The sequence below is a fragment of the Sminthopsis crassicaudata genome, chromosome 2, assembly GCF_048593235.1.
Source record: "Sminthopsis crassicaudata isolate SCR6 chromosome 2, ASM4859323v1, whole genome shotgun sequence".
In the NCBI taxonomy this organism is placed as follows: Eukaryota; Metazoa; Chordata; class Mammalia; order Dasyuromorphia; family Dasyuridae; genus Sminthopsis; species Sminthopsis crassicaudata.
Window position 1 is genome coordinate 561,016,913 of NC_133618.1, and position 15,933 is coordinate 561,032,845.

The window sequence follows — 15,933 nt, forward strand, 5'->3', positions numbered from 1 at the left end:
GGGGCAAAGTCACTTATCATGTCTGCCTCAGTTTTCTCAACTTTAAAATAGGGATAATATTACCTGCCTCATAGGGTTAGTATAAGGATCAAACGAGATACTATTTGTAAAGCATTTAGCACATTAGTGGACACATAGAAGATATTTAATAATTGCTTAAATCTTTCCCCCTCCTTTGCCCCTCTCTCTGGTCCATGTAATGTCAAGAAGTTTAGAAGAAGGTTCTGCCATCTTGGGTGGATAATATGTAGTGGATTTATAAAAGAACATGATCTAGAGTTGTACAGAGCAAAGAAGGTGTAGATGGGGAGCAATCTTCACCCCTGAACCCAAATTGATAAGATCATAGATCTATTAAAAAGAAGAAATGGCTACTCACAACTTTTGTTGAGCCTGACTTTGCTAAAAAACATAAACACTGAACTGGTAGATGAAGAAAGAACAAAAAGGATCCCTATTCTATTAATTTGGAGGATTGCCAACTGATAAAGGGTGAAGATTAGTTTGATTTTGTAGTTAGTTAACTTAATGTGTTAGATTAGTTAGATATTGTGGTTTGGACTTTGATATTTCAAAATAGTATACCTTGCCTTGAAATCATTTGGTAAAGTCAGTCTGATCATCCTGGCTGCTACTGATCACAATTCAGTTTCTACTCCCATAAAATCCAAGGAAAACTGAACAATGGTTTCAATTCAGTTCTCATGGACAGTCCCTCTTCTTTGGCAGCTTGCTCAATCACCAAAATGGAATGCATTTCTCATTGTCTTTCTTTTGTGATCTGTAGGGGAATTCAAAGATGGGACAGATTAAAGAGACTAACCTTCACTTACACATTTCTAAGAAGTTTCACTAGGTCAGGACTCAGGTAGGAAGTGGCATACCAGAATGTTTAGTGATGGAAAGATGCCAGTTACTCCTGCTTGGGTTTCCTCTGCTCTCTCTGAATTGAAAGAGCAATGAAGACAGAAGGTGAGATGCTGAGGCTAGAATTGGAGGCTTGATTTGGGATGGGATAAAATGAAGAACAAGAACAGCTTGGGCAAGCTGCTGCTGTTGGTGTCATTGGGGATGCTATTAAAGACGCTCATATAGCAACATCCACGTCTGGATTCCCATCTGATCGACATCAATATACTTTTCAGCATCATTCATTTTGGAAGAAGAGCCTTAATTAGGCATGAAGAGATTTATCAAACAGCAGCCTCCTGGAGCAGGTTGGTCTCTGTACCATCTGGTCTGATGGTTTCTTATCCCACTTGGAACATCAGCATAGAAGATTTATTAAGACCTGTAGCTCCAACAACCCCTGCCTGGTAAAATTCAAACAGCTTTCATTTCCACCAAGCCAACAGGAGATTTCACTTATGCAGATAAGCATACGTCTCTTGGTTCATGATAACATATACTCTTCCACAAACATATTCTCTCTATCTCATTATACAGATGGACAGAGTGTTCTTTGCACTCATGTCCTTTGAATATGACAAGGGTGCTACTGAATCACTGCCAATAAGGCATATTCTTGAAGTAACAATTTTTTTGGTATTAGGAATATTTATGCATTGATTAGTCTAAATATTATAATAGAAAGAGTACAAGACTAGGAATCAGAAGATCTTAAATGCTAGACCAAACTCTGCCATGTACTTGCTGTCTGACTTCAAGCAAATCATTTTGAGCCTGAGTTTCTTTATCTCTAAAATAGGGAGCTGTTCTCTGATGGATGTGGCTCGTTTCAACAATGAGGTGATTCAGGCAAATTCCAATAGATTTGTGATGGAGAGAACCATCTGCATCCAGAGAGAGGATTATGGTCTCTGAATGTGGATCACAGCATAATATTTTCACTTTTTTTGTTTTTTGTTTGCTTGTTTTTTTCTTTCTCATTTCCCCCCTTTTGATCTGATTTTTCTTGTGTAGCATAATAAATGCAAAAAATATGTGTAGAAGATTTGCACATGTTTAACCTGCACTAGATTACTGCTATCTAGGAGAGAGGGGAGGTGGAGAGGGAGAAAAAATTAGAACACAAGATTTTGCATATTGAATGCAATATTGAAAATATCTTTACATGTATTTTGAAAAATAAAAAAAAACTATTATAAAATAGGGGGTTACCATGAAGTTCAAATAAAATTGAATTAGAATAATGGATTCATAGAATTTTAGAGTTAGAGGGAATTTTTGTGACAATCTATAGGTGAATATGCTGTATTAATAAATTATAAAGTGCTAAGAAAATATTATGATCATTACCACTCTCTCTAGATGATTCCCCTGTCACCAACATGCCTGAAATATAGTTGGCCAAGGTAAGCTTATGAAAGCAACATAATATAGTAGTAGAAAGAATACTGGGTTTGGAGTCAGAAGATCTTAGTGCTAGCCCTTGGGTCTGACACTTAGAATAACGGTGTAACCTTGGGCAAGGTGACCTATCTGAATCTCCAATTCCTCTTAAAGGATGATAAAAATGGCTCATTTGTATATTGATTTATATTGTTACAAAATGCTTTTTCTTAAAAAAGTTCCAGGAGATAGGACTTGAAAGTGTGATCCTCATTTCACAAATAAGGAAACTGAGGCTCAGAGAGGTCATCACTTAACCAAGGCCACAGACAGGGCCAAGAATCAAAGATTTTCAGTGCTCACATGGTTTACCTATCTCACAGGGTTCCTGTAAGAAACAGATGAAATTATGTGGGTAAAGTGCTTTGTAATTGTAAAGTGCTATAAAAATGTGAGCTATTGTTATCATTACACTCCTACCCCAACCACCCCCATACCATATATCAAAGCTAACTCGTCTCTATGGAGATAGACTCCATGACCCTAGATTTCATTATTATTATGATTTAATCAAACAAACCAATTAGACAAGAACTTATTGTCTATTTCCTTTAAGTCTTGGTGGCCAGATGAAAAAGGAACAGGTTTTGGAGTCATTGTTGCTGCATAAAGCATTTGGCCAGTAAAGAATCAGCAAAATTGGCTTTATCTTTCTAACCCTTTTCAAGAAATAGATGAAGGCAGATTTTCAACAGCTTCCTACTTCTCTAAAATTACATTTCACCAAAACTGGCCTCTCAGGAGGAGGGCAATCTATAGCTGTTCTTTGCCATGGGGAGGAAAAGGAAAAATTAGCAGCTCAAGTTATATCTGCATACAACGACCCCTAATTTCAATTTAAGGAGCCCAAACTATTATAGACCCCACAAAATTCAAGTAAACAATTTGGATTTCAAGAATCTCCTCCATTGCATCTATTAGCTAGAACATGAGGCTGCTGGGTCCTTTTCCTGACTTTGCTCCTGATTTTCTTTGTTTTGGGGTTAATCACCAAAATTCTTTGTGTTTGAGTTAATGCAACTAGAAAATGCTGGCAGTGTCACTTACCCTTACCTGCTTTGTCTTGGGCATTGTGAACCTTGAAAATGAAATGTTCCTAAAACCTTTTGAGATCTTCAAGATGAAAGGCTTAGAGAAGTGTAAGATATGATGGCAATTATTTCTACTTCCTCTAAGGAGTCTGTATCATTCACTTCTCACTGAAGCTAGCAGCTGTTGCTTTTAAAATTTTCATTTCATGATGAAAACTAAAAATCTAAAATCTAGAACAATAATAAAAAGAACAAAACAATTTATAGTAGCAATCACTGCCTTATCCTGGGGGGTATTTTGTCCTGGGTTAATGGCTTAGGATCATCTTTCTGTTAGCTTCCAGCTTCTATCTAATCCGGAGTCCTGTCCTGAATTTTATCGATTAATTATGCCTAGTCTCATGTTTAGAAGAAGATCTTGATTTCTTTTCTCAACTCCCTTCAAGATACTGGTTTTTTTTACATAACTTCAAAATATATCTTAAAACATAATTATTAATCAGAGAGATAATTCAGCAATCAAATCAAGACAGCCCACACCCCCTATACAGTATCCATTCTAACTGTGGCCCAGGATTCCAACTCTTAAGTGACTTGTTGGTTCTCAGCTCTCATCTCCCTGGGATGTTACATCCAGTGGTTTGCATCCTATAGTTAGCTTTACAAAAAGGAACAATATACAAAACCTTAGTAGGAACAAGTCTAATTTTACAAAATCCTAAAATAATCGAATCACTTGCTGAGGGAGAGGGGAGAGAAGGGAAAATTTAAACCTCTCCTTGCAGAGTCAGAAAGCTAAACAAGAGAGTCAAGATAAACCACCTGACAATCAGGACAGGAAACTGACAAGAAAGGTACATTGAAACTGAGCAGACTGGTTTCTTTGACCACACAGAGTGAGATGCAGAACAGTGTCGGTGCTGAGAAGTGAAACAATGTCTAAAATGCTTTCAGATGTCTTACTCCGGGCTTTGTGTGCAGGGAGGGAAGGCAATCTTATATATTTTATCATGATGGTATTTATCTCGACAGTGCCCTTTCAAGCCTTGGCTTTGGATTTCGTTGCTGTGGCAGCTTTCAGTCCAATCCCTGACCTTGTATTTAACAAGAAGGAAGGTGGGCTAACCATTGAGTAGCAAGAAAGAGACTTAAAAGGTGACTGACTGGTCTGAGATCAGATTATAATATCCTTTTTTCTTCCCCTCAACACCGTATTTAGGTGTGTAATCCTTTCTCTTTCTCCCTCCCCTAAATCCCACCCCAAAGAGCATCTAGAAAAGGCTAAGCATTGTTTGCCACGCCCCAGTGTGGCTCTGACCATCTCAGATTTTTTTTTCTTTTTTTGTAAACAAGTGTCAGTCTGGTTTGAATGGTCAGTATTTTCAGGGTCACCTTTTTTCCCCTCTGCTTCAGCCATCAGTGGTGTCCATGCTGGCATCCTGGTTTCATAAACTAAAAAGCCAAAGTCCATCGCTGGTTTTTTCAGTTTGTTTTATGGGCTGAAAAAGTGTCCCATCAGGAACACATCGATGGGCCATGAGCGTGTTTCCTGGACAATTCCCTTAGAGCGAGTAGACCAAGGCCGTCCGCTAACATGCCCCAACCTGTGCTTCTTGGTTTCTTGCTCCACTTTTCTGTTGAGCAACCCCCCATCCCTTCCCCCCTTTTCTTGAACAGTAACATTTTTAACACTAAGCCCAGCTGCTAACCTCTAGGTTCTGGGTCACCCAGAATCCACTTTTCTCAGAGACTCAGAGCAGCTGAAAATGAATGCCTTAGTATTCATCCGTCAGCCCCCAGAATTTTTCAGCTGATGAGACTATTACATATTCAGTGCTGGAATTAATTTCCTTTTGAGTCCAATCTTCTCACTCTCAAACATGGTGTCTTCAGATTGGGTGAGTCCTCAGCACCTTCTTCCTGCAACTTGTCTGCCGTACTCTAGATGAACACCACACAGTTATAATACTCAGGTCAATATATATATGCAGGTATATATATTCTTGTCACTGTTTTACACTTTAACAAAGAAAACCACTAGCCTCTGCTCATTCTATTGTTTTTGCCTCCCGACCCCCATCTGCCCGTGGTATAGCCTGCTGGAAATGTGAGCCACGGAATCCTCATCGATCCCCACTTTACGTCGCTCCATCACACTCACCGACGGTCAGTTTCAAAGCCCCCTGTTGGTGCAAGGTCTTTAGGGCTTTAAACTCCAAGGGCATGGTATGGGGGCTGGCCTGGGATGTATAGCCATATTTAAGGCTGTCATAATAGTGATACTTGACAGGGTTCTGATTCTGATCTCGAGGAAAGGGCCAAAAGCCATAGAGGTAGATGGTGTTACAAAAGCGTGTGGCCAGAGTATACATCAGCAATCCTGTGGTGGGTCTTTTGATGTGTACTTTGTTTGTCAACCAGTATCTGAAAAAAAATAAAGAAGAAAACCCATAAGTTTCACAATTAATTCTTTCCTGAGGAAAAAAACACACTGCCATGGCCTAGAACTTGGAGTGTGCTGGATCCTGCCCATACAATTAAATTTTCAGTATAAGTATTTTCACCTTGAAAATTGGCAAATAGGGGCAGCTAGGTGGCGCAATGGATAGAGCACCAGCCCTGAAGTCAGGAGGACCCGAGTTCAAATCTGGTCTCAGATACTTAACACGTCCTAGCTGTGTGATCCTGGGCAAGTCACTTAACCCCAGCCTCAGGGGGAAAAAAAAGAAAATTGGCAAATGTAGTTTTATTGATGATCTAGGCTTAAGAAAATGGTGGGAAAATGTCAATAATGCACATTGAATTTAAAATTATGCTATAAGTACACTCCTACCCTGTCGTCCCCCCCTCAACAAGTCCCAGTTGTTAAACATTTACAATAAGCACACCCCTTCCAAGAACCCTCTAACCTGCCAGCCCCAGTTTAGAAACAAAGGTGAAAAAATAATCAGTCATGGAATTACCCCATTCTAGTCCCAAATGATTTTTTCCTGCTCTTCAATGATTAGAATGATAGAGCTAGAAGAAATTCTTAGAGCTCATTCAATCCAAGTCTCTCATTTTACAGCTGAGGAAACAGTCCCCATGGCTCAACTTCTATGGGGAGTTATCTAGTTTAGTAAGATTAGGATTGTGTTTATTTTTCTGTCAAAGAATCCATGTTTAATCCCAACTCAGCTTTTTATTCTTTGGGTAATCTTGGACAAACCATTTCACTTTTTGGGACCTTGGTTTACCAATCTATAAAATGGAGGATTTGGACTGGATAGTTTCTAATGCCTCTTCTAGTTCATGAATCTATGATTTGGCTGGTAGGATTCCTGGATTTTATTTCAGGTATTTCCTCAGGAGAGTAGGGAGGGATGGATAAGCAGAGTAAAATATATGTACTAGAGGGTAGCCGGCATTTTGGATCAGGATAGCCTATGACACAACTGCCATATATCTTTGATCTTTGACTTTTTCATTCTTCCCAATTGTGAAATGCGATACTTACAAAGGTCATAAGTAGATATAAAATGAGGTCTTTTAACTCCAGAGTCATTTTTTTTTTTCCAGGCTACAGTTTTTATCCTGATTCTGTCACCATCTCTAACACTTAGTAGATGTATAACATTGGACAGATCATTTCATTTTTCTAGGACTCAATTTTCTTTTAAAGTACATGATATCTGAAGTTCCTTCCAGCTTGAGGTCTATGAGTCTACTAATTAGTGGAGTGATCTTGAGCATATGATTTAAACATATCTAGGCTTCAGTTTCCTCATTTGTCATATGGGGGGGGGGTAAGATTGATTGATCTTCATGATTCCTTACAGCTATGATCATCCATGAGGTATTTTCTGATTCTTTAAAGATAAAAATTGTAAGTACAGAACATTAGAAGTCTGTCCTCCTTTTTCTTGTCTTTCTATCCCTAAAGATAAATTCCCTATGACTTTACTAGACTACTGTATTTAAAGCTTCAAATACAATTCTATGTATTCTAAGAATGTAATGACTCTTCCTTTCTCCTAAGGATCTGCTCCTCCAAAGCTCAGCATATGACATCATTCTGTATTCCATAAGACCTTTCCTTATTTTCTTTTTTATTAGTGTCTCTCCCCAAATATTGCTTTGTGTATTTACTTTGTTTGAATTTTATATTTGTTTTCCTTTAGTAGAATAGAAACTTCTTGAGGGTAGAGATTTAAAATTTTGTTTTTGTATCTTTGGTGCCTAATACAGGACTTGGCACTTAGTAAATCATTAATCTTAATAAATGAACAATAGTTGTTAACAATAAATATTCTTAGCAAATCATTTCTAAGTGGATGGTCTAAGGATTACTCCCTTAAATAAAGTATGTTCAATGGTGGAGGGAAGAAATGCCTTATACTGTGAGTTCTGATCAAAGCCTCTTTCTGTGGATTCCCTACCTTACTTCCTCCCATTTGCTACTTTAAGAAGACCTAAACAACTCTCACTGTAAAGAAAAAAAAATACAGTGGATACAGTGGGAAGAGCTATTATCTTCTATCTGTTTTGAGTTAAGTAATTTGCCATCTCTGGGCCTCAGTTTCCTTCCCTGTAAAATGAAGAGATTAAACCAGATCTTCTTTGGGGTTCTTACTATATCTGTGATTCTCTAATACTTTCCATTTGATGTAAGACGATTGAAGTGAGCTGTATTTTTTAAAAACTAAATAAATACTTAAACATACCACAAACAAAACTATAGACATTGTCATATGGTAAACATAAACACTGCTGAAAATCACCTCAGATTCTCTTGAACTCTGGTGAGTTGAAGAAGGAGATTTTTTAAAGTTCTACTTGGGATTTTGTCAGCATTATGCTTTCTCCCTTAAGTAATAAATGGAAAGGACCAGTGGCTGGAATAATAGTTGCCACAGCAGACTAAAAAAGTATTTCTTTTATGATGCAGTCATTTTAAGAAAGGAATGAAGCTTTCCAGAAGAGAGCTGAGTGCTTTGTATATCCATGTCTAGGGTAAAGAGGGAATTTCCTGCTTCCTGCATTTCCTGGTACTATGGTCTATTGAATAGGGAGCAGACACCCTCTGTTGGGATAAATGCTGGCCTAAGAAGAAAAGTTCTGGGGGTGGGGACACTCCTTCCATTTGATCTGCCTTATTTCCCTATTACTATTTCAGCCAGCAGATGGAATTTCCCATTGAGGATTCAGCTGTGATGTGGCTTAGGTTATCTCAGTTTAGCCTCCACTTCCCAGAGGGAAGCTGAAGTTTTTTTTATCAGCTGGCATAGTTGCTCATTCATTTTAGAGATTCCCCACCCACTGAAGGCTGATAGAGATATAGTTAGAAAAACATGGCATTACAGAACCAGGGATCAAGTAACCATGTAAGCAAAACTTGTTGTTTTGTTGACTTATTTTCTTGAGAAGGGAGAAAAAGTAACATGATGGAGTAGAAAGAGCAGCCAAGGTAGCAGCCCTGGGTTAGAATTTTGTCTTGTGATACCTACTGGTCATATGACTACAAATAAATCACATTGTTTTTTCCTTAATGCAAGAATAATGAGTCCTAATTCAGGAATTTAAAGTCAGTTTTGTGCTGAACTCCTGGGAATCTGTTATTTTCAATTGGTTGGAAGGAGTAGTGGTGGTGGAGAAATGTAGGCAGAAACATCTGTCTCCATGACAATCTGGGACAAGGGTCTCCTATTTTTAGGGCAGAAGTTACTAATTCCAAAAACATTTTACCTACCACACTAAAGTTATATGTGTAAAGCAGGGTGAAGAACAATAACAATTAACCACATTAATTTAGAAAAATAAGAATGTTTAACATTAATCATTTGGGAATTTCCCAATAACTATTTACCTATTAGATATTAAACTCATTGAGGACAGGGTTCATTTTTGTATTCCTATTGTCTAACTCAATGATTTCCACACAAGTGCTTATTATTAAATTGAATTGAACTAGGATCATAGATTAATAGAAGTAAACCTAGAAGTTACTTTAAAAGTCATCTAGTTTGGGGCAGCTGGGTAGAGTAGTGGCTAGAGCACCTATCTTAGAGTCAGAATATCAGTTCAAATTCAGCCTCAGATATTTATTAGTTGTGTGACTGGGCAAATCACTTAATTCCAACTGTCTCAAAAAAAAATCATCTACTTTAACTATTTTATTTTAAAGACGAAGTAGGCCCAAAGAGGTTGTGATTTGTTTAAGGTCACATAGTAACTTCAGAGCTGAGATATAAATTTAGCTACTCCATCACCCCTCCTACACCTATATTTTTACATAAATAATCAGATAATTGCCTCACTCTTCTACTTATCTTTTTACTTTAAATGTCCTCACAGGATGATTTCCTTGAATCACTCAGGTGTTTCTTTTGTCAATCTTTCTGGCCACAGATTTAGTTTGATTCTTTGTGACCCCTTTTGAGGTTTTCGTGGCAGAGATATTGAAGTGATTTGCCATTTCTTTCTCTAGCTCATTTTGAATATGAGGAAACTGAGGCAAAGAGAAAATGACTTTTCTAGGGTTATACAGCTATGAAATGTCTGAGACCAGATTTGAATTCATGAAGACTCATCTTTTTGACTTTAAGCTTGGCATTCTATCCTCGGAGCCACCTACTGTGCCATTTTTATATACTATTATTTGACTAATAGGCTAAATCTATGCCTAACCCACCTCATATCACTGCTTAAATGAGGATATCTCAAAGTTCACACTCTATTCAGTCCCAAGTACCACTAGACACTGCTTATGAAGGCAATCAAGAGGATTAGGCCGAAGCAAGAGCTAGTAATAATAATTCTCTCATTGATGTAGTGAGGATATTCATTTTTTAGACTTGGAGGACTCAGATTCAAATCCAGACTCTGTTAATTGCTATTTTATGACTTTAGGCAAGTCATTTCCTTTCTATGGGATTCAGTTGCTTTATCTTTCTTTTTTGGACAGTCGATGATTTCTAAGGTTTCCTTCAGGACTAAATCCATTTAGGTTTTATGAATACTTTTCTCAACAACTTTAAGAAGGAAAGACGTATGAGAAGAATGGAAGAAAAGGAGAAAAAAAGAAAAATCACACCATCAATGATTTTAAAGTTTAAGAAACTCCATAATTTATCTAATTTAGTTCCCAAATTTCATATATGAGGAAATGAGCCCAGAGAGTTGCTACTTGCTGAATGTCATAGAGTTAGGTACTGGCAGAAAGAACTCAGGGTGGATTCTAGACTTGTAAATTCCAGGTTCTCTTAAGGTCAGAGAAAAGAATGGAGTTGCAAAGGAAAAGTTTGATTTAGAAAAAGTTTAATCCACCATCCTTCATTTTACAAATGCAGAATCTCAGACTCAGAAAGTTTAAATGATTTGTCAAGTTGTATGACAATAGAATGGAAATTCATTAAGGACAGAGTCTGTTTCATTTTTTGTTGTTGTTGTAATTTCTTATCACAGAGTCTTTCAAAATAGTGGACATTTATGAAACATTAGCTGATTTGAATTGACTTGAATCCAAGTGATCCTAGCTACCAAGTTTTATGTACTTTCTACTATTCTAAGCTTTGGTGAACACCAATTAAGTTAGCCACTCAGTGGCTTGAATTCCATAAGTTGTCTGCAAATTTTAATAATTTGATAATCTCTTTGTATTAATAGAAACTGTAATCATTTTAAGGAATTCAAGAATTTCAGTTTGTACCCAGGAACCATCTACCCAATAGCTAAACAGGAATCCTATCTATAATCACCCCTGAGGATTTTTTCCCTAGAAGTAATAACTTAGGAAGGAAATACTTTTAGAAATATCTTTTTTTTTTTTAAATCCATCAAACCATTTATAGAAGTCACACTCACAAAGGACAAATCTCTTGCTATGAGTGAAATATTCATGCAGCTCAAGAACTTCTGATTATTTATATTCAAAGGAATGGTGCTTTTTTATACCTGTGTAACTCTGTGCTTGTAAAAAGGAGAGGAAAAAAATGTAGATTAGAGAAGCAGGCAGTCTTAACAGATTCTTAATGGAGGCCAGCCAAAACATGAGTAGGGCAGCTAGGTGATATAGTGGATAGAGTCCAGGCTTGGAGTCAGGAAAACCTGAGTTTAAATCCAGCCTCAGACATTTACTAGTTGTGTGAGTCTGAGAAAGTCATTTAACTTCTGTTTGCCTCATTTTTTTTCATCTGTAAAATGGGGATAATAATAGTGGTTGCCCCCAGGGTTATTGTGATGATCAGAGTGCTTTGCAAATAATAAGTGCTATATAAATGTTAACTATTACTATAAATGGCATGGCCCAACTAGCCACAAAGTATGGATGACAAATTTATGAAATATTGCAAGGGAAGGAATAAATAAACTAAACTCCATAATGTATCTGCCATAAGCCCTGAAACAGCTAAATGCCAAGGTGGGCCAGTACCGCTCATAGCAGAAATGTTCTAAAGAGCTCTGAGGTCATGGTAGCTGAAGAGCCTGTAGATATTTTCAAGTTATCCAAGAAGCTGGGGATAAATTCTTTGTATGACAGAGACCAATTCTTCCATGCTTTGTTCCTGGTTTAGATGACTCACAAGATTATGAAAATTCAAGTTGGAAAGTCCCTTTGGGGACACAGAATCACTGAATTTCAGAATGAGAGGGTATTTCAGTAGCCACCCAAAGTCCAAAAGAAGATACTTTGCAAAATATTTGATAAGTGATAACCCAATCTCAGTTGGAGCTGTGAGGAGGAAAACTCTAAGGGAAGAGCTCTTACTATCTCACATGGATAATAGGAAATTTTTCCTTACTAAGAAGCCTAAATTTTACATCTTTGCAACTGTTACCCATTGTTCCAAATAGAAACAAGTATAATCCCTCTTCTATGTAGCCTTTTAAACATAAAAGAAATATCATCCCCTCTCTGGCTCCCTTTCCCCCCATTCATCAACCCATCTTCTCTTCTCACTATCTTTGAGCCAACCCTCTCATTTTATAAGTTGGTAAATGAAGATCCAGAGAGGTGAGATAATGTTTTCAAGGCCACACAGATAGTAACTAGCGAAGCTGAGACAGAAACCTGTGTCTCCTAACTCTGAATGTCTGATTTCACAGTGCTTATTTTTGTTCATTCATTCATCTATTCCTTCTTGCTTTGATTTATTTGTTCATTCATTCTTTATTTTCTTTGACTCTTTAGAGCCTATCTCTACCCTTAGCTCCTCATGTCACCTTCTTGCCCCTTGCTACATTGTATGATTCTATCATCCAGAAACCCTTTTGGCCATGTGTTGACTGACCCACCTTTGTGACAGCAAGCATGATCCTGAACCTTCACTCTGATACCTTAGTGAGCACTCCAAAAGGCTCCAGGACCCCCCCTGTAACTAACCCGCATATGGCTTGACAGTAACAAAGTGAATAAAACATTAATTTCTAAAGAGGAGCCCCCTTATCTCCTAGCCTTACTATACAGGTAAATTAGGACTCCTGAGGGATGTTAGCAAGAACAAGGGAGCACCACATATGGGCAGTTTATATTAAAAGCTAAGTGGGTTAAAAAGGAACAAATCACTATCTTCCCTTTCCTTTCTCCTTCTGCTTTCCTTATCTCTTCAGTTGCTCTAGTCAATTTAGAGAATGTCTGTGTGGTCAACAAGCATACCATTCCTTTCCTTAGCAAAACAGCTGGGGATTGAAACAAAAACTAATTAATTTTTCTTCCCCAAATGAGTCTAGCTGAGTATATCCTGGATGCTGGGTTGATGATGCACCTTTAATATTCCAGGCCTAAAATTTTAATTAGAAGGCAGGGTGATCTCCAAGAAGGCAGTAATTATTTTTCAAAATGGGTATACCAATCACAATAACTATTAAGCATGATGTTCCACAAACATAGATAGCAATAAATGAAAAGAGCAGAATTTTTTTTTCTGTAACACGAACCTGCCTTCTCTCCAGAATTCTCAAGTTTCTCTCCCTGCATGCTGCATTACTTTAAGCTAAATAGGTGACAAAAAAACTTTAGAGCATTAGAATGCAAGTTCATTGAAGGCAAGGCTTGTCTCTGCTTACCACAGTGACTGGCACATAGTGCTCAATACACTCAATAATCAATTATATCATTTTCTTTTTGCTTTGACTCAGATCCTATCTTTATTAGATCCACAAAGTACTCAATAAATGCTTGTCCCTTGTTCATATTTTTATAGCCCCTCTCTACAGAGGGCTCACATCACACAATGTGGTATGTGAAGTATATTTTAGGGTCACCACTTCAACCCACAGGGAGAAGCATTTCTATTTTTATATTGCTGAACTGGGCCAAGTGACATATTAAGACTTGCTTGCTGAGGTCAGTTACAAGAAAAGTTGGGAATAGAATTCCCAGATCCTAATTATCTGTGTTTTACACATCATCCCCCATGTTGCTCTAAACTGAGCTCTAAACTGATTGTCTGATGTTTGAGATTCTGGAGCCAACCAGAGAATAGAGCAGCTAGAATGGACAGGATTTATCTTTGCATAGGTACAAAGTGGGCCTGGGAAACCCCTTGATCCATTGTTACTCTTTCTTTGGAAGTTCTGATATCATGGAAATTTCCTATGGTGAAGTGATTCACCCTTACTGTTTGGTAATCAAACCAGATGGCTTTGGCTTTGGAAGAGTGGCAGGATTCCATGACTACAAGTAGGGTCCATAGCTTGTTAAACAATGGAGTACTCAAAGCTAGGAGGAGAGGCCAGCTGGCATATTAGTTGGGAAGTATCAGAAGCCTAGACTCATTCTTGAGAGTCCAGTCTAAATGGACAGGCTAATAGAGCACCAGCTAGTAAGCTGCCAAAATAAAATATTTGTAGAATAGAATATTTGTATAAATCAGCTGAGAGAGCTCCTGATGTTTGTGTTTAGTAGGAAGTTTATTGTTTTCTTCAAACTGTTACCCTGGAAATAAAGAATAGATAGCATACTCTTATCCAAATAGCCTGCATAGGTGGACATTGAGGCTGTTTGAAGGGATATTGTGGATTATCAAATTTTACTTGGACTCTCGTATTAAATTTATACCACTTTTTGGTATAATTTTTTTAAACTTTAAAACTTTGCATGAGGGTCCAGATATTGTTCTACAGGCGTTATATGTGTTAGGGAGATAAGAAAAAAAGGCCTGTTGACCTCATTTAATATTCTTCCTGGGGAATATATTGTTCATTTATTCATTCATTTACTTCAGAAACTGAGCCCTGAACTGAGGTTGCTCCTCAAGTAAGCATTACTTCAGAAAAAGTAATTATAAAACATGAATATCTGCACCTTTCCTTTCTTTTTCCATAGGTCCCAATCTCTCCCTTAGCATCAGGTGGATGCTTTTGTGACTTGTTTAGGTCTTGTTCCCTCCCAGGGCCTGGTTCTATCTGTCTGAAGACAAAATCAGAAGTTTATCACTTTTGGAGCATGATGGCAAAATCTTTTTGTGTTGACATGGAGCAGGAACAAAGTGATTTTCTGGGCAGTGGAATAAGTTTAAATTCCAGAACTGTCAAGGACCATTTACAAAGGACTTTCTCTATAGCCCAGTTCCTAGAAACAGTTTCACTAACATTCTGATGGGCTCTTGACTATTAATATATATATATATATAATATATCTATATATCTAGATATATCTATATATATAAAATATATTACATTTCTAAGTCCCTTTATGGTTTAGAAAAAAAGTTTTTCTCAAATTCTGTGCTGTAGGCAATATAAGTATTATTATCTTGATTTTACAGGTGAGGAAATTGAGGCTCAGTGTAGTTGATTTATCTTTTAGTCAGTAAGGATCAAAGCTGGGGTCCAAATTCAGGTCGTCTGAGCTTTACCAGGATGCCATGAAAGAAAGGAACCCTGTAGCTTACAAAAGTAGAGTTGACTCTCTACTACAATAATGAAAGCCCTGGTCAGTTGTAAGACTGAGGTTATAAAATTGTAAAAAATAAAAAGTACAGTAAAATTGTAAGAAAGTAAAAAACAAAACAAAACCTTGTACGCTTTAAAGCGTTATATTGAGATAACCATTTTTTTTTCAGTATTGATTGAGAAAAGGACTGAATCTCTGGCAGTTTGATGTAGTTGAAAGAAGGAAGGGAAAGATTAAATAAGCATTTATTAAGTATCTACTAGGTAAGTGCCAGGCACTGTGCTAATTGTTTACAGATATCTCATTTAAAGCAGCTGCTTAGTATGATGGATAGAATGATGAGCCCAGAGTCAGCAACACTCAAATTCTTGAGTTCAAATCCAATTTCACTCACTTATTAGCTGGATGACCTTGGCAAGTCACTTAACCCTACTTGCCTCATTTTCTACACCTGTAAAATGAAGAGGAGAAGAAAATGGCAAATTACTCTAGCATCTTTGCCAAGAAAGCCCCAAATAGGATCATGAAGAGCTGGTCATGACTGAAAATGATTGAATAACAAATGTGGATTATCAAAATTTACTTGGACTCTCGTATTAAAACACTGTGTTAAGTGCTTAACAAATATTATCTAACTTAAGAACACTAGTTTTGGACTCAGGGGTCCTGAGTTTG

General features: G+C 37.4%; 1 protein-coding gene across 1 annotated transcript in view; it reads right to left on the minus strand.

Moving 5' to 3' along the window:
* Positions 1 to 5,394: 5,394 nt before the first annotated feature.
* ST8SIA2 (ST8 alpha-N-acetyl-neuraminide alpha-2,8-sialyltransferase 2) overlaps positions 5,395 to 15,933 on the minus strand; it is a 40,189-nt gene continuing 29,650 nt past the window's right edge. The window contains exon 5 of the mRNA XM_074295080.1: positions 5,395 to 5,807. Coding sequence (XP_074151181.1) covers positions 5,522 to 5,807 — 286 coding nt within the window. The 3' untranslated portion in view covers positions 5,395 to 5,521. The remainder of the gene's footprint in view (positions 5,808 to 15,933) is intronic.